The sequence below is a fragment of the Buteo buteo genome, chromosome 11 (genome assembly GCF_964188355.1).
Source record: "Buteo buteo chromosome 11, bButBut1.hap1.1, whole genome shotgun sequence".
Classification (NCBI taxonomy): domain Eukaryota; kingdom Metazoa; phylum Chordata; class Aves; order Accipitriformes; family Accipitridae; genus Buteo; species Buteo buteo.
Window position 1 is genome coordinate 27,423,166 of NC_134181.1, and position 16,574 is coordinate 27,439,739.

Sequence of the window (16,574 nt, forward strand, 5' to 3'; positions counted from 1 at the left end):
AGGCGCCTCTCCCCGCCCCCCCGTGACGAGGCCGGAGCGGTGTGTCCCCGGGGGTCACAAGCGCACACGCAGCCGCCTCCTGCCCCCCCCCCCGGGGTCCCTGCTGCTTGCAGGGGCTGGGCAGCGGCCGGGGAGCGGGGCAGGAGCCGCGCCACCCCCACGCCCCCCGCCTCCCGGGCCCTGCACGGGTGGTTTCGCGCTGCGGTGGGTGCTGGACCCCCCCGGCGGCTCCTCCAGCCCCGGCAACGTTGGGGGAGGTGTGTGGGGGGGGGGGCGCGGCGGCCTCGACTCCCCGGGAGGCGGGGGAGGGCTGGGGCCGCGTGGGGGCGCCCCAGGCCCCGCCTCCCGCTCCCGCGCGCGGACGGCGCCGCGCTGGGCCGGGGCCGGGCCCGGGCCCTCTGCCCCGCCCACGTGGTGCTGCTTCACTTCCCATTGGCCAGTGGCCGCTCCAGCCAGGACGGCCCCGCCCAGTCGCTGTCCCCGCCCTCGCGGGCGCTGGTTTGTCGGGTATGACGTCACCGCGGCCGCCTCCCCATGCCCATTGGGCAGCGCGCCTGTCCGTCAGGCAGCTGAGGCGTTAGGGGGCGGTGGCGGCCATTTTGGAGCAGAGCGCGGGGCTGGGCGGAGCGGAGGCAGCGCGGGGCGCGGAGGGAGCGCGGAGGACACCCCACACACATCTCGCTATGGCAGCCACGCTCGGTACCGGCGCCCGCGCGGAGGAGAGCGGGCAGGAGAAACAGGTAGGGAACTCCGGGGCGGGCCCGGCCGGCTCCCACTGGCTTGGCTGCACGTCGCTCTTCACGGTCCTGTGCGTGGATTGGTTGGTTCTGTGGTCTATCTGATGAATGCTAGTCTCTCATTGGCTGTGGAGCTGATGCGGGTTGGACTTCCGGCAGGCCTGGTGGGATAGCTCGGTTTCGATGGCGGCGTGGGGGGTGCGTGGGGTCTTGTGCGATACTGGGGGTGGGGGGCACTGGTGGGAGGGGGCTGTGGGATGGGGGGTGCTGGGGAGCGCTGGATGAGAGGGGGCTTGTGGGTGCTGGGGAGTATTCGGATGGGAGGGAGGTGGAGGATCCTGGGGAGCGCTGGGGCGCGAAGAGGAGCTGGGGGGTACGGGGGTTGTGCCCCGCTGCCAAGGGGCCAGGCCCGGCTGCGGGTGGGGGGGAGGCCGCCTCATCAGCAGCTGGGTGAGGTCCTTTCGCGCAGGGGCATGCCGGGGTGCCGCAGTCCCATCCCCCCCCCCCCCAAACCGTCGTTGGCTTTAGCCGCGCGCCCCCCTCCCCCCCAGGTTCCCCCCCGGGACCACCGCGGGGGCTGAGCGGACGAGTGACGAGCCGTGGCTGCGGCTTGTCGGGTGACCTGGTGGGACAGAGCTGCCTGCAGGTATGGGGGGAGCCGGGCTGGCGTCAAACAGCGGGGCTGGGCAGCGGTTCCAGGCGGCCCAAGCGGTTGTTGCGTCCCCGGGCGCGAGCCTGAGCCCCCCATGGGGCAGTCGGACCCCTCCAGGGCCACCTTCAGCCATCCTGCTGTGGCCAGTGTGGCCTCACTCGGACGTCACAGCGGGAGAAGCTTTTTCCACTTCCCTGGCATTAATTTAGCTCTGGGGGTGGGCATAGGAAGGAGGTAGCTGTACTGCTTTCTAGGCACCGAGAGAAGGTGGTGGGCGCTTTCCCGTGGTGGAGGGACATGGTGGGAAGCACTGCTGTGGGCGGCCCCATGATCTGCTGGCAGGTGTTAAGGATGCTGGCATGGCGTTTGCTCTGCTGAGTGCCACAGAAGAAGCAGTGCCTATGAGGTGGGCGAGCACTGGAGTGCAGTGGCGCACGCCAGACGATGCGGGAGAGATGCGGTGATGGGAGCCAGTGGTGTTTGCAGCCAGGCAGAGAGGAACGAGGCTTGGAGACGAAGAACTGAGGTGATGGAAGGGCTGCAGGGGGCAAAGCTTTGGCTTCTGCTGCCAAAACCTGCCTCGACCCTTCTGATGGGGTGCCTGGCTCTGTGGCAGGGCCAAGTGGTGTGCTCTTATTCCTGGGAGCTGTCATGGAGATGGGTAAGAAGAGCCGGGCTCCTTCAGGCCATGTGTGTGGGCAAAGCCCTGCAGCATGCAGAAGCTGAAGATCGTGACGAGACCCTCAGCACCTTCCCCCGCCTTCGATCCCTGGGGACCCCCATGGACGGGGGTGTAAGGAGGAGCCTGTGCAATTGGTGCTCCAGGTGGGATGCACCAAGCCTGCGCATCACACTGCTGCTCCCAGCTCCAGTTGTCCCAGTTTTGACTGTCAGGGGCTGCCATTAACTCAGGTTTGCTTTGTCTTTTTGAGATGCAGCCAAGGAGCTGTTCTATGGCAGCCTTTGCATATGCTGTCTTGCAGCTTCTCGGGGAGCTGGTCCCCAGGGCCACAGCCACACTGCGAAGAGCTGCTCCCCTGGGTCTACACCAGTGGAAGATCACATTGGAAATGTCTTGCAGTGCCGGCAATGCTTTCCAACCTGGGGGCTTGGGGGCTCCAGCTTGCTCTTGGCCACCTGGGAAGGGAAGTCCTGGCAGTCAAATTGCACAGGAGCACATCTCCTTAATGCCACCAGGCCGAGCTTCAGTGCCTTGTCCTTGGGGAGCCTGGGACTCCCATCCCCAGCCACCTCCACCCTGCATGATTGCCAGCTGCATCCTTCCAGCTTGCTGGTCCCATCCGATGCCAAGGGCTTTCCTACTTCACAGTTGGGGCGCAGGCTCGTGGTGGCAGCATTCTGCCACGCTTATTGCATGAAGCGCGCCATCTCTGGTGGGCTGGGAGCAGTTCAGGGCCTCAGCACTGGGGAGAAGATGCACATGGCATCCATCCGTGCAGCCAGGCTGGCAGAAGCAGAGCTGCTGCTGCTGCCAAATCTGCCAGCAGCGTCCCTGCTAGAAAAGGAGCAGTGATGAAAAACACCCCTTGCCAGCATCCTGGAAAAAAAATGACTCACACTCGTGCAGTGGCTTGGCCCCAGGTGGCTGCTGGTGGAGGTGGCCAGCAGTGACACGTTCCCGTTGGAGCTGGGCCAGTGGACCGCCAGAATTTGGCCTTGCCGGGGGTGAGGTTCTCCAGGCCCTGCTGGGACCTTGATTCCTTCCCACCCCAGACTGAAGCTCCTGTCCCCAGGTTTGCAGCCCTTCCTTGGAGGGGAGAATGCGCCTCCCTGAGGAGAGAGGCTGGTGGTTGGGAAGCAGATCCCAAGCCCTGCACTGGGAACCCTCACTTCGTTGCTCAGCTGATGCTACTTCAGTAGCTGGGTTGGGGGGGTGTCTCAAAGCTCCTGCAGAGGGGACAGATGACAACCAGGTCCTGGCACATTATGCTGGAATCGGTCCCAGGCTTCCAGTGGGCTGGGTGGCTTCCCAGAACATCCTGAAACTCCTGTGGCTGTGAAAAAGGTGCTAAAATGCTGCTTTGCTGCCTGTGCGGGTTTCATTCCCGATAAACTGGTTTTGGGGGAGAAGGGCTTCTTCCATCTCAGCTGTACTGCAGCGGGGTGCAGCAAGGCCGAGCCCTCCCAGCACCACAGTGCACTGCCACAGCCCATTGTGCAGGGCGGCTCTGGACTGACATTTGCCAATGCTGGTTGACCTGTCGCTGGTCCGGGGAAGAGGCTTGTCCGGCAGCGATTTGCAGTGATGTTTTAAGCCCAATTTGCAAAGCCAAATGTCAGCGCAAGTGCCTGTAGGGGCTTTCATCTGGGAAGGAGGCAGGGAGAGGGTCTCTGCCTGTTTCCACAGGTACTGGAGGTAAAAGCTCTTTTCTGGCTGGGAAGGTGTTCTCTGAGTACATCTGGGTTTTCCAGGGGACCACACCTTGCTCGGCAAGCCAGGTGCCAGAGTTTGGACGTGCTGCTGAATATTGTGTTACAGCATCACAGGTGTGCTTTTTTTCTATGGGGCTGAAAGGCTTTCCACCCCCCTCTTTGTTTTTCAGGACATGCAAGAGAAGGAAACCGTCACCCCTGAGAGAGCAGAAGAGGCAAAACTGAAGGCCAAATACCCCAACCTAGGCCAGAAGCCTGGAGGTTCCGACTTCCTCATGAAGAGACTGCAGAAAGGGGTATTTATTTCTTAGCCATGGCTCATTCGCGTTCTCTCCTCCCTCAATGGCACAGGCAGCCAAGCTCCAACCAGGCCAGAGGAATCACACCAAAATTCCCCAGGCCAAAAAGTCTGTTGAACCCATGGGCCAGGCTCTTTTCAGTGCCTGTGCTGGATGTGGCACCCAGCGGGAACAAGCCTGAAGCAGTGAGGGCTGCTGTGGTCAAGCAAGAATGGCTAGTGCCTGCTCAGAACCCAAAAGCTGCAGCCTCTTGGTTGCTTTTGCTCTGCGTATCTCCCCCAGAGGTGGATCCTACCCTGTCCTCCACACCCTGGCCCAAAACCTGGGGTCTAGGAGTGAAGTGAGTGCATAAAACCCCCCCTGCCTGCTGCTGTGCTCCCTGGGGTTCAGTGGGCCACTGAGATGCTGCAGGCCTGAGTTTTTCTCTCTGGTCTGCACTTTGCCTGGTTTCTTCGCTGGTGCAAAAGGCACTGAGAATGCCGGTGAGTCAGCTGGCTGTATCTCCATCACTGGCACCAGTGTAAAAAGCCAACATTCTGACTGTGCTCCCTGGAAATGTAATTAAATCCCTCTCTGAGAGCCATCTGTAGCATGCTTGGGTTGTCACTGCTGGCTCTCCTCCTTGTGGAAGCTGGTGCAGAAAACATAAATTCTTCTTGAGTTGCTGGCAGCCAGTGGCCGCGTGCCTTCCCCAGCTCTGAACACACGGTGTCTCCCGGTCACACTGCTTGGGGTTTGGCTCTGTCCTGCTGCTTCCGTTTCAGCTTGTAATGACAGCTGTCTCCTCTGCCTGGGCAGCTGCCGTGGGCGCTTGCTCTCACTGTTGATGTGATCACTGGGACTGTTATTTTAGGTACCAGCTCCTAAAACAAGCACAGAAAGGAGGGTTGTTTAATGGCTTGGCACTGAAGCGGGGCAGGGCTTTTTGTCAGGACTGGGCTCATTGGGGCCTGACAGTGCATCAGGGTGGAACTGGGCTCTTAAGAGCTCCTTGTGCCCAGCAAAGCCATGACTGTAGCACCGGCATAAGCTCTGCTTTGGTGTTCAGCCTTTCCTACACCGCTGTGGGGGGAGAAGGAGCACAGAGTCCCATGGTGATGTGTGCGATAAGGGAATGAAATGCCCTTTGAACCCTAGGTCAGTGGTGCTGTGCAGCAGGGAGGTGTCCTCTGGCCACATCTTTGCAGCCATTTCCCTGCATTGTTTCAGCTGCTGGGAGCCTGGGCAGTCCAGTGAAGGCCTTGGCACTGGCCAGGCTGTACTCCCCGGGGAGAAAATCGTGCCTCTGTCACACCAGCTCATCTGTTCACCAAACCAGAATAAACTGTATTGGCAAATGTCTCCTGACTTTCCTACTGGAGCTGAGCCTCTGCCTGGAGGCATCTGCTGACGTGGCTGTGCCTATGTTCAGCTGTCTGGGGGTCTCTGGACTGGGATTGAATCCCTGTCATGCTGAGTGTGGTACAAGGGCAGGGCAGGAAAAACCTAGTCTTTACTCAGCAAGTGCCACGCCAAGCAGCAAAAGTTCACAGGCTACAAACATTCAAAGGTGGGTCAAAGGGAGAAAATGCACCCTGGTGTCTTGAGTCAGACAGGCGGCTGCTGTGGGTCAAAGGGGGAAAACGCACCCTGGTGTCTCGAGTCAGACAGGCGGCTGCTGTGGGTCAAAGGGGGAAAACGCACCCTGGTGTCTCGAGTCAGACAGGTGGCTGCTGTGGGGCAAAGCTTCTTCCAGCTGGGGCAGATCTGAGTCACTCTGGGTTTGTGGGTGGGTGCTAAAGGCCTTTTAAATTGGGCCAGGCTGCCTTGCTTGGATTTTCCCTTGCATAATGTTTTTGTGACCTGGTTTTGAGCAACCCTAGCAGCTCCTTAAAGGATCATATTTGTGGCCAGGTGTCTGTATCTCTGCTGTGACCCTACGCTCCTGCAAATCAGAGTAACTCAAACACCTCTCCCTCTTCCAGCAAAAATACTTCGATTCTGGTGACTACAACATGGCCAAGGCAAAGATGAAGAACAAGCAGTTGCCAAGTGCAGGGCCAGACAAGAACCTGGTGACAGGAGACCACATCCCCACGCCACAGGACCTCCCGCAGAGAAAATCCTCGCTTGTAACCAGCAAGCTGGCAGGGTAGCCTGTGCTCACAGGCTGGGTTTTTTCCTATTTCCTTTTTTTGTTTTGGCTAAATGGATTGAACTTCACTGTACCATAGGGATGGGAGCACCAGAATCCACATAGTTATTTGAGTATTTACAGCAAACGCACACTGAAACTGTGTTTCAGTGAGAGGCGAACAAGAGGTGTCAGTAGCCTGGGATGCACAGGCAGATTTGATTGGGCCATTCCTTTTAGCAAGTCAGTTTGCTGCCTTAATTTTCATGCTGTTTGAAACCATCCTCGCTTGCAGAGCTACTGATGCACTGCCTCCTTGCCTGGAGAGTCAAGCAGCCCCAGGAGAAGCAGGAAAGTGCTCAGAGGAGTTGCTTGCGGTTTGCTTGGCACCGGTAGGGGAGGAGAGCTCAGAGCTGTGGTGTGTGAATGCTTTTCAGGTGTTGGGTGTCTGCAGGGGAAGAACTGGCTGGGCAAAAGGTGTGATACATGATCTGGAAGTTTAAATGGGTGTGCGTGTTAGAGCTTCTAAGTGAAGAAATTAGCTGATATGCAAAAAAATTACATGGCTGTGTTGCTGGGCTGAGCTGCCTGGGATCTGTCCCCTGCTTGCACAAAGCAGCTGAGGTCGCAGGAGGGGACGATGCATCTGATAGTTGCAGGAGAGAGGCCAGGCAGTGTTTGAAACAGTCCTTGTGGCTTGGAGCTGTGATGGGGCATTTGCTGTTTTGGGGGTATAGCCCCACCACAGCTGCATCCAAGTGCAAGGCACAGTGTGAGGCTCGCAGCTGCCCCAGAGGGTTTGTGGGTAGTTTCTGTCTCCCTGGTCAGTTCTGGCCAGTGATGCTGGCTGCCTTGGCCAGGGTGAGAGATGGTGCCTCTCCCGGCTGCCAGGTAGGCAGCAAAGGTGGTGAGCTGAATCCCACCAGCAGCAGGGTGCTTGGCACGCAGGAGAGCGGCCAAATGGGCAGGCAGACCCCTGTCTGATTGCATCCAGCCCATGCCTGATGCCCAGACTTTTGTGCTTGCAAAGCAGGGGCCAGCAGCAGCCTGTGAGACAGATGTGAGCTGTTAGAGCTGATCTCTGAAGGGAGAGAGGCAGGACTGGGAATAACCACCCTGGAAGGGAAAAAAGCACCGGAGGCAGAGATTAGGAAGAGAGGAGCGTAGAGACAAACCTGTGTTGACAGTGTCAGGCATCCCAAGCTGGGGTTTCTTTCTTTTTTCTCCTTTTTTTTTATTCCTGCCTTTTCTTTGTTCCAGGCCTGAAAAATAACACCCAAACAAAAAAAAAAACCAAAACAAAAAACCAAAAAAAAACCAAAACAAAAGGTTGGAGTGATGGCTGCAGCCTGCAGAATGATGTGCACGCTTGGTGTGTGTACTGTCCGCTCCTCATGCAGTGGAGATGAAGTAGACTCCCCTCCTGTGCAGTGGAAGGTCTCAGCATGCCTGTGCTAGGGCAGTGCTAAACCTACCCAGTTTAGGCCTAGTTTTGAAGGCATGTGGGTAAAAGGAAGTCAAGTGGATGTCTTTTTTTTTTAATTTATTTTCTTTATTTTTAGGGATTCCCATCAGGTGGGGAGAAACCAAGGCAGGGAGGCAACAGGTGATGCTCTGCATGGGCACAGCTTTCCTTATGTGCATTCTTGGCTGGCTGACTCAGGGTTTCCTGAGAACCTGTTTCATTCATCATGCTTTCCTGCTGCTGGCCGGAGTGAGGAATGTGGTGTTGCTTCCCAGGAGAGTGTTTGCCAAGGGTGTGCTCAAATGCTTGCATTTGCCTTCAGGTGGTTTGGAGCAAGCCAGCTGCAGCTCCACTCATCCCGGCACAGTGAGCAAGGGGCTCTGTTGCCATCCCTGTGACTGCAGAGGACAGTTTTCTCTTTGTGGAGTGGGCAAGGAGTGTAGCAGGATTGGGGGCTGCCCACTTGTAACCGCAGGTCTGTGTTTTGGTCTCTGTCACCTTTCCAGACCCTGTGTGACCTGGCCGGGGTGGTGCTGGCAGTGGCTGTGCAACTTCCTTGGATGTTCTGCTGTCTGTCCCAGCCATGTTGTAAATAGATATTAATCATATATATAAATATATATATAATTTTTTACATGTTCATCTCTCCTCTCTTTTAGAGTGCTATGTTGTTTTGTGGGGGTTTTTTTGTTTGTTTTTTTTTTAAAAGAGGAAATAGTGAAGAATGCAAAGGGGTGTTGCAGCTTGGGGGCTGCCCCTGTGCTGAGAGGGGCAAGAGGGAGGGGACAGCTTTCAAACCACACCTTTCCCTGGTTTTCTGAAATGTCAGGCATGCTTGCGCAGGAGGGGGAAGTGATTGTCAGGACATAGGATGAGAACTAGGAAGAGCAATTTACAAGGGTAGTAGCCATGGAGAAGGGTTATTTGCATTCTGCCCCCAGAGCCAGGCAGGCAGCAACGGTGTGATGATGCTGTCTGCCCTGCTGCCTGCCTCGTACAGGAAGGGGTGCAGTGGGAACTGCCCTCGATCTGGGAGGCATTCGCATTCTCATCCTCTGCTTCTTGTAAAATATTACCACAAGAATGAGGCTGGTAGTGGTGGGAGGCTTGATGCCCCCAGGGCTGTTGAGGTGAGCCAGCAGGAAGAAAGGTGTTTAGCACCAACTATCAGGGTGTCTGAGGGACTTGTGCGGTTGGAGCAAGGTCATCAAAGTGCAGCTGTGGGGTGGGATGGGGCACAGAGGGAGGGCTTGGGCTCACTGAGCCCATGTGGGGTTTTGTTGAGGCAGGGAAGGCAGGTGTGGCCATGCTCCTGTACCCCAGGGATGGGCCCTGGGTGGGAGAGGGCATATGGAGAGACCCCAACAGCCTCGGGAAAATTGCTCAAAGCCCCTGCTTGCTTCCTCCTCCCTCAGGGCTCATTTCAGCTACTGCTGTGCAACACCTCCCCCAGCCTGGATATGTGAGCAGTGTGGTACCCTTCTCTGTGGGCTGTGTGGGGGCTGTGGAGTGTCTGTGGGGCTGTCCCCCAGCAATGGAGCCATGGGGTGTACATGGGGTTCATCCCCAGCTATAGGGTGTATGGAGAGCTGACCCCCAGCAATGGGGCTGTGGTCTGTGCAGGGGGCCAACCCCTGGCAGTGGGGCTGTGGGGTGTTTGTAGGGCTGTCCCCTGGTGATGGGGTCTGTGGGGTGTGTGTGGGCTGAACCCCAGCTATGGGGGTGTGTGCTGGGCCATGGGTTGTCCATGGGCTGTCCCCCAGGGATGGGGTCATGTGGTACACGTAGGGCTCTGGGGTGTGTATGGTGGTCACGGTTTAACCCTTGTGTGTTGGGTGGGTGTGGGGTGTATGGGGGACATCACCCAGCAATGGGGTCATGGGGTTTATCAGATATGTGTGGGCTGGGGTTGGGGGGGCATGGGTTCCATCCCATTGCACAGCCACAGGGGCTAAGTGGGGCCAGCAGCCACCTTGGCTCACAGCTGAGAGACTTGGGGTGAGCACAGGAGAAGGTGGTTTCTATCCTCCTGCCTTCAAACCAAATCCCTGTCCGTCCCCCCCCCATGCTGTGGGGCAGGGGCTCCCAGTGCCCTCCCCAGGGCTCAGGGCTGCCTCACAGTGACATCCTCCCACTGTGGCTCCCTCTGTCCCCACTGGCAGCCATCCTGGAGGCTTTAAATCCAGGATTTTCAGCCTTGACATCATACCTTTCCTTTCTAGAGTTTAACAGCCCAGCTGATGGTGTCACCGGTGTGGGCCACTGTTCAAATGAACCTACTGACCCTCCCTGGGGCCGCCTGAAGCCTCTGCGCTGCATCTTCCCCCCTGGCCCAGTTGGCCATTTTGCAGGCCCTCAAGCCCACATCACAGTGGGGGCCAGGGCCGGGTGTTTGCACAGGGACATGCTGTTCCAGCCTGGTGCCAAGTATGTGCTGGTGTTTGTGCTTTAAAGCTTGGCGCTGCTGAGGAAGTATGTGCTGGGCGCTGCCCCAAGCTGCCGGATCAAGCCGAGCTCGCCTCTGTTATTGCTACTGGTGCCAGGAATTTGCTTCCCAACAAGGACGCATTCCTTGGGGCCACAGCAAAGATTTTGAGGGGGCTGGGTTTCATCTTGCTGGACCCCAGTGCAACCCAGTCGCACTCTTGCCCTGGTTTGTGGGGGTGGCAGCTGGGAAAGGAGCTGGCAAGGGGGTAAAGGGGCACCCAGAGTTGATGCATGCCCCTGTTTCTTGTAAGACGTGGGGCAAGAGCACTTCAGGGTACTTGGGATAGGGCTGTGCCCTGTGCTCACTGCAGCGTCCTCCTTTGCTGTTCCCACCAGTGCATGGTGGTGCTCAGGATGGTGACAGAGGTTTGGGTTTGCTGCAGTTTCTGTCTCCAAAAACACTGACCAGAGCAGGGCTTCTTCATGGTGGCAGCTCCCCATGTCCTCACTGCCTCCCTGGAGCAGTAAGACCCATTTGAGAAGATGTGCTGGTGTTCTCTCCTCACATCTAGCATTTTGTCCCCACATCTGGGGTTCCCTGTCTTGCTCTTGTCACGTCTCAGTTCGGTGATGCTGCAGCGCCTCGCATCAGCTGGGTGACTTGGGGCTGACGTCACCTTCCCAGGTGGGGACCAGGGCTCTGCTACCATGAGGTATTTTGGTGGCCTTTGGATGCCACAGTGGTGCAGAGAGGCCCCAGCACGCATCCCTAGTGTTCCCAGCCTGGCCACCTGTGTGCCATCTGCCATCAGGGCCTGCAAGGATACCCTTTCCTGCCTTCAGAGATGGTAACTGGGGGTGTGATTTCTGGGGACCCCAAACCCCAATTTCCAGTGTCTTGGGTCGGATTAGGCACAAAATGTGCCTAACTGCACTGGTGCTTGGCGCCGCAGATGGAAATCCCCCACGTGTGAGCTCTGCAGGACAGCAGCTGTTCCTGTACCTGTGCGTCTTTCTCCATCCCAGCCTTTCTGAGAGGTGGGGATGGAGTGGAGCACAGTCCCTGGGATACAGCCCTGGCAAGGGGTCTGGCAAAGGGGTGCTTGGGAGACCTTTTGTTCCTCACCACCCCAGAGCAAAGCTGTGGCATTTGCCTTTCCAGGGAGTGCCTGATCTACCTGCATTGGCACAGGTCCCTGTGGCTTCTTCCCCAACCAAGTTTTGCCCAAAACGGGGCATATTTTGAGGGCATCACGCTCAGTCCCAGGTTGGTGAAGGAGGGACCTGTGGCCAGGGAAGACTGGAATTGAGAGCCTGTGCCCCAACAATGCTGAGACTGGCCAAAGTGCCCACGGGGTGTCCCAGGCAATGGATTGTGGCAGAGCAGGTCTGGCCTCCCCAGGGCACCCGCCAGCCCTTTCACAACCTAACCTGCGCTGGATCCTGCTGGCAGCCCCAAGGGCATGGGGCGATGCCCTGCTTTGTGACCCCACAGCCCTCACAGAGCTGGCAGATGCAAGGAGGTTTCAAGTAACAGGAGAGATGTGAGGCAACCCACCGATGACTGGAAGAAACAGGGCAGTTCCCCATGAATGTCCAGCTAAGCAAGCCAAAGTCACAGAGGGCTTTAACCAGACAGAGCCAGTTAAAATGCTGAGCAGGTGGGAGGTGACATAGAATCATAGAATAGTTTGGGTTGGAAGGGAACTTTAAAGGTCATCTAATCCAACCCCTCCTGCAACGAGCAGGGACATCTTCAACTAAATCAGGTTGTTCAGAGCCCTGTCTAGCCTGACCTTGAATGTTTCCAGGGTTGGGGCACCTACAACCTCTCTGGGCAACCTGTGCCGGTGTTTTACCACCCTCAGCGTAAAATATTTCTTCTTTATATCTAATCTAAATCTGCCCTCTTTTAGTTTAAAACCATTACCCCTTCTCCTATTGCAACAAGCCCTACTAAAGTCTGTCCCTATCTTTCTTACAAGCCCACTTTAAGTACCGAAAGGCCACAAGGTCTCCCCAGAGCCTTCTCTTCTCCAGGCTCAACAACCCCAACTCTCTAAGCCTGTCCTTGCAGGAGAGGTGTTCCAGTCCTCTGAGCATTTTTGTGGCCTCCTCTGGACCTGCTCCAACAGGTCCACGTCTTTCCTGTGCTGAGGCCCCCAGAGCTGGATGCAGTACTCCAGGGCGGGCCTCACCAGAGCACATCACACTCCCCACTTCCAAGCAGCGCTTTCAGTGTACACCAGCACGGGTGTCCTGGCTCCTGCCATGTGCCAGGGCTTCAGTCCTCCTGGCTGCATGCTCACAGCCTTGCCAGGGGATGCTTTGTGTTGCAAAAAAAAGAAAACAGGGGTTGAGTCATGGGAGGGACGTGCAGCCCCTTGGAAAACGGTGCAGGCTGCACGGATTGTGTGCCCTGTGCTGGGGGGGGACACGGCAGAGCCTGGTGGTACTGGGGGGGGGGGAGTACCAGCACAGAGGTACCCTGCACTGCTAAGGGGGTGTTGCACGGGACCAAAGAAGGGCCGGGAGCCCACAGCAGGGCCCGGCAGCACCAGGGGCGAGGGGGAAGGGAAGGGTACCCGCTGTGGGGCGGGGGCAGGACGTCGGTGCCGTGGGGCCACAGCAAGGCCCAGAGGAGGCCCGGCGGGGGGGGGGGGACGACGCCTATCCGCGGAGGCGGCGGCTCTTTCGCCCTCTTTCACCCCAAAAAGCCACGGCCAGGCGAGGCGTGGCCCGCACTCCCATGGTGGCGTTCTCTCGGCGGGGGCGGGCCGGAAGCGGAGCCGGAAACGCCGGCGCGGCCTCGCCCCGCCCCCGCCGCGCCCCACGCTCTCGTCAGCGCCGCCATATAAGCGGCGGCGACGCTCACGCCCGCGCAGCTCTCTGTCGGTGGGCACCGGGCGCCATGTTCGCCGTGAAGCGGAACGCCGTCATCGGCTTCAACCTCTACTGCGGCGGCGGCCCGGCCCTGGCGCCCGCCTCGCCGGGAGGGGGGCCGGCCCCGCCGCCGCCGCCGCCCGCCGCCGCTGAGGTACCCGGGACCCTGATCGGCTCCGTGGGGGCCTGGGCCGCCGCCGGTCGCCCCGAGCACCCCCGCGCGCCGGTCGGCTGCGGCGCAGCCCCCCGCGCGGCGCTGCCCCCCGCGGCGCGGCCGGGCGCGCTGTGGAGCCCCGAGGAGGAGCTGGACGGCTGCGAGCCGGAGGCCGAGCGCGGCCCGGCGGGGGACTCGCTGCCCGGCACGCCGCCCGGGCCGCCGGAGCCGCCCGATGGGCTGCGGCAGGACTCGCTGGAGCTCATCAGCCGCTACCTGCGGGAGGCGGCGGGCGAGGCCGAGCCCGCCGTGAAGAAGCTTTTCCCGGGGCTGCTGGGCGGGCCCGGCCGGCCCGGCGGATCGGGCGACGCCGTGATGGAGAAGGCGCTGGAGACGCTGCGGAGGGTGGGCGACGGCGTCATGCAGAAACACGAGCTGGCCTTCCAGGGTGGGTGGCGGCCGGCTCCTCCCCAGCGGAGGGTGGGGAACGGGCGGCGTGTGGGGTGGGGGCGCCTCAGGCCCTGCTGTGGGCCTGCCCGGGTAGGAGTGCTTGAGGCCACGGGGGTGCCTGGGACCCACTTCCCCTCCTTTGGAGGCGAGTTACGGACTCCGGTCCTGTCCCTTCCCAGGGTGGGGTCCTGGGGGGTTTTGGGGCTTGCCCCTCGAAGAGGGGAGTGTAGGGATGTGGGTCCCTAGGAGATCCTGCCCCCATGTGTGGTCCCTCTGCCGTGTGTGTGGGCCCTCAAGGTAGGTGGGCTGCAGGCTGCTGCATGGTAGGGGCTGGGAGAGGCCTAGGCCGGAGCTGGCCCTTGGGGCTGGAGCAAGGCCTCTGCGCCAACCCATCCCCCCAGCAAGGGGAGCGGGGGCGGGGGGGGGCATGCCTGAGCTCTTGGCCGGGTCATTTACGAGATGGGCTGTGGCCCTGGTTTCCAGTGAGTTAGACCAGCTGAGAAGTGATTAAAAATGAAACTGAACTTTGTTCGATGGGAGGTGGAAGAACTGCTGGTAACGTGTGCAGAGGAGATAATCTAGTTACAGATTAGCCCCAGTGCCTCCTCGCGTCCTGCTTTGCTCAGCATGACTACATGCAAATAATCCCAAGTGTCCAAAGATTAATTAGCTTGTGAGTTTAAACTTCTGACGCCCCTGGCTCGGGTGGAAGGGAGTTTTGGGGGGAGAAATTCTCCTGGACAATGTGTTCGGGTTATAGCTATTCTAATGTATTTTGCCTACTTCTTATGAGTCCTAGAATAGCCATAGAAACTTGAACCCCAGCGCCTGGGCTTGGATAAGCAGGTGTCCTCACTGCAGAGTGTCCTGGGAACGGACTGGAAGTGAGAACTGACCAATTTTACCTGGTTTTGTGTAGCTCAGAAATGAGCTGGTTTGGGTCTAGCCTGAGTCGTCGGGGTGGCGGGACTGAGCTCCTGGCCTCAGGGCTCACGCTGGGACTGCTTTTGGCGCACCACACCACATCTGATCCCAGATCAGGATGGTGCCTGGCGCAGAAGGGTAGTGTCTGCATCTTCTCCTGAGATGGCGAGTGGTGAAATGCCTCCTTTCTTGCAGGAGGATGTTCCAGTTTTGAGTGTGGTGTTTTGGTTTTTTTTTTTTTAATGCAAAGGGCTTCAGGTACTTCCTCATGTCCTTAGCTGTGCTGATGCTTAAGACTGTGGGTTCAGTTACCCTGGCCAAATTTATGGATGTGCTTGTTGAACAAGCCGTGCTTGGGAGGAATGTTCATACCAACACAAGCTGGTGTTGGTATCTGAGACTTCTGCAGGGACGGTTATCTTCATGTGTGCAGAAAAGGCACGGGCTTCAGGAAGGCTTCCTCTTAGTTTGAGCAACAAGCAATGCCTTTCAGTTTCATAAAGGCTTGTCTTGTTTGCTTATTCATGAGAGGGCACTGCAGGTCAAACTGGGGAATTCTGTTGTTCCAGTCAGTAAAACCCAATTAATAAAAAGGTGACATGCCTGCCTGGATGTAGGTGACTGTCCTTTGTTTTTGGCTGAGGGGCAGGGCTTGTGTCAGGCTGCAAAATGACTTCTGTACTGTGGTTCTGACGTGGTGAGGCTTTAAAGCCCTTGTGAGATAGGGGAGTGTGATGTGCGCAGAGACGGCAGCTGTGCCCGAGGTGGGGAGGAAGGAACTAGAAATGGGTTATGGGCTGTTTTTTGTCTGGTCCAGGCGAGTGTGAGCAGCAAAGCGCTCTGCAGAAGCAGGCAGGTACTTGCTTTCCATCCCTGACACTTGGTAGTGACTCTTAACAGCTGTTGGACCTAGAGTGTGGGGGCTGCATCTTCTCACTGGTTGCCTTGTGGGGTATTTGGCATTGTGTGCATGCCTGCTTCTAAACCAACATCTCTTGCAGGAATGCTTCGGAAACTGGAAATCCAGAAAGAGGAAGATCTGCAGTCGGTGTGTGAAGTGGCTGCCCATGTGTTCAGTGATGGAGTAACAAACTGGGGTCGAGTGGTGACGCTCATCTCGTTCGGTGCCTTTGTTGCGAAACACCTGAAAAGCATAAACCAGGAGAGGTGCATCAGCTCGCTGGCAGGGATCATCACAGATGCACTTGTCTCATCTAAGCGCGAGTGGCTAATGAGCCAGGGAGGCTGGGTAAGTCACTGCCTATCCCAAACACTGCGAGCTTTTCAGAACAATCCAGTATTTTCCTATTTCTGTGACCTGCTCACTGACAACCATGTGTGTCAGCAAAGCACAGAAATGACTCACTGCTCCAGTTAAAACCACAGTCTGAAACGTCTAGCTGGAGTTCTGGTGTTTCAGGAGCTCCTTACAATGAGCTGCCTGAAGCAGTCTTAACCTAAAAATGTGCCCCTGCCCAGCATGGAGGGGGCAGCATTCCCAAAGCCAAGTCAATCCCTGGTGTGCTGAGCTTGCTTGAAGCTGGTCCACAGCTGCTTTGGTGCTGTCTCCTGATTGCCACTTCTGTGGGCCAAGCTGTGGCTGTAATGAGTCTGAGGGACTGCACCACAGTGGATGTGCTGAGCAGGCTGTATCCCAGCCCACTCTGCCAGGGAAAAAGGCTTTCCATGCCTTCCTGTCAAAGAAGGGTGGCTGGCAGAAAAATGACTTTCCCTTCTTTCTTCTAGGAGGGCTTTGTTGACTTCTTTCGAGTCGAGGACCTAGAAGGCAGCATCAGAAATGTACTGATGGCGTTTGCAGGTGTGGCTGGACTAGGAGCAAGCTTGGCATACATGATCCGGTGAGCCAGGGTATGCTGCAGAGGGACACAACTCTGGGTGGACTGGCTCTGTTTGGGGCTGGCAAGCTGATCACTTCCTACTGTGAGTGCTTATGAAGCTGGACTTGAGTGACCGAAGGAAAATATCTAGGCATCCCCTGAGCAATCCTTTCTGAAGAAGGAAGGTGTGATCTGGTCAGATTGCAGGTACCAATGAGGATTTATTGCTTTGGGAACA

General features: G+C 57.9%; 2 protein-coding genes across 3 annotated transcripts; both read left to right on the forward strand.

Annotated features, from left to right (window-relative positions):
* The first annotated feature begins 554 nt into the window (after positions 1–554).
* ENSA (endosulfine alpha) lies at positions 555–8,302 on the forward strand. 2 transcript variants are annotated; one of them, XM_075041073.1, is made up of 3 exons: positions 555–740; positions 3,954–4,079; positions 6,047–8,302. In XM_075041073.1, the coding sequence occupies exons 1-3, from the start codon at positions 684–686 to the stop codon at positions 6,215–6,217; spliced, it is 354 nt and encodes a 117-aa protein (XP_074897174.1). In that variant the 5' UTR covers positions 555–683; the 3' UTR covers positions 6,218–8,302. The 2 variants fall into 2 exon arrangements, with proteins under 2 accessions (XP_074897174.1, XP_074897175.1); XM_075041074.1 differs by lacking the exon at positions 555–740 and adding an exon at positions 847–935.
* A 4,659-nt stretch (positions 8,303–12,961) lies between these two features.
* Positions 12,962–16,365, forward strand: MCL1 (MCL1 apoptosis regulator, BCL2 family member). Its single transcript, XM_075041075.1, has 3 exons — positions 12,962–13,572; positions 15,500–15,747; positions 16,245–16,365. The coding sequence occupies exons 1-3, from the start codon at positions 12,999–13,001 to the stop codon at positions 16,359–16,361; spliced, it is 939 nt and encodes a 312-aa protein (XP_074897176.1). The 5' UTR covers positions 12,962–12,998; the 3' UTR covers positions 16,362–16,365.
* Positions 16,366–16,574: the final 209 nt, after the last annotated feature.

Bases quoted from the DNA above. Each gene is read 5' to 3' on its own strand.
- ENSA (XM_075041073.1), top strand. From the start codon at position 684: ATGGCAGCCACGCTCGGTACCGGCGCCCGCGCGGAGGAGAGCGGGCAG. The intron at 741-3,953 runs GTAGGGAACTCC...TTTGTTTTTCAG, and splicing joins AGAGCGGGCAGGAGAAACAG to GACATGCAAGAGAAGGAAAC. The intron at 4,080-6,046 runs GTATTTATTTCT...TCCCTCTTCCAG, and splicing joins TGAAGAGACTGCAGAAAGGG to CAAAAATACTTCGATTCTGG.
- MCL1 (XM_075041075.1), top strand. From the start codon at position 12,999: ATGTTCGCCGTGAAGCGGAACGCCGTCATCGGCTTCAACCTCTACTGC. The intron at 13,573-15,499 runs GTGGGTGGCGGC...CATCTCTTGCAG, and splicing joins ACACGAGCTGGCCTTCCAGG to GAATGCTTCGGAAACTGGAA. The intron at 15,748-16,244 runs GTAAGTCACTGC...TCTTTCTTCTAG, and splicing joins TAATGAGCCAGGGAGGCTGG to GAGGGCTTTGTTGACTTCTT.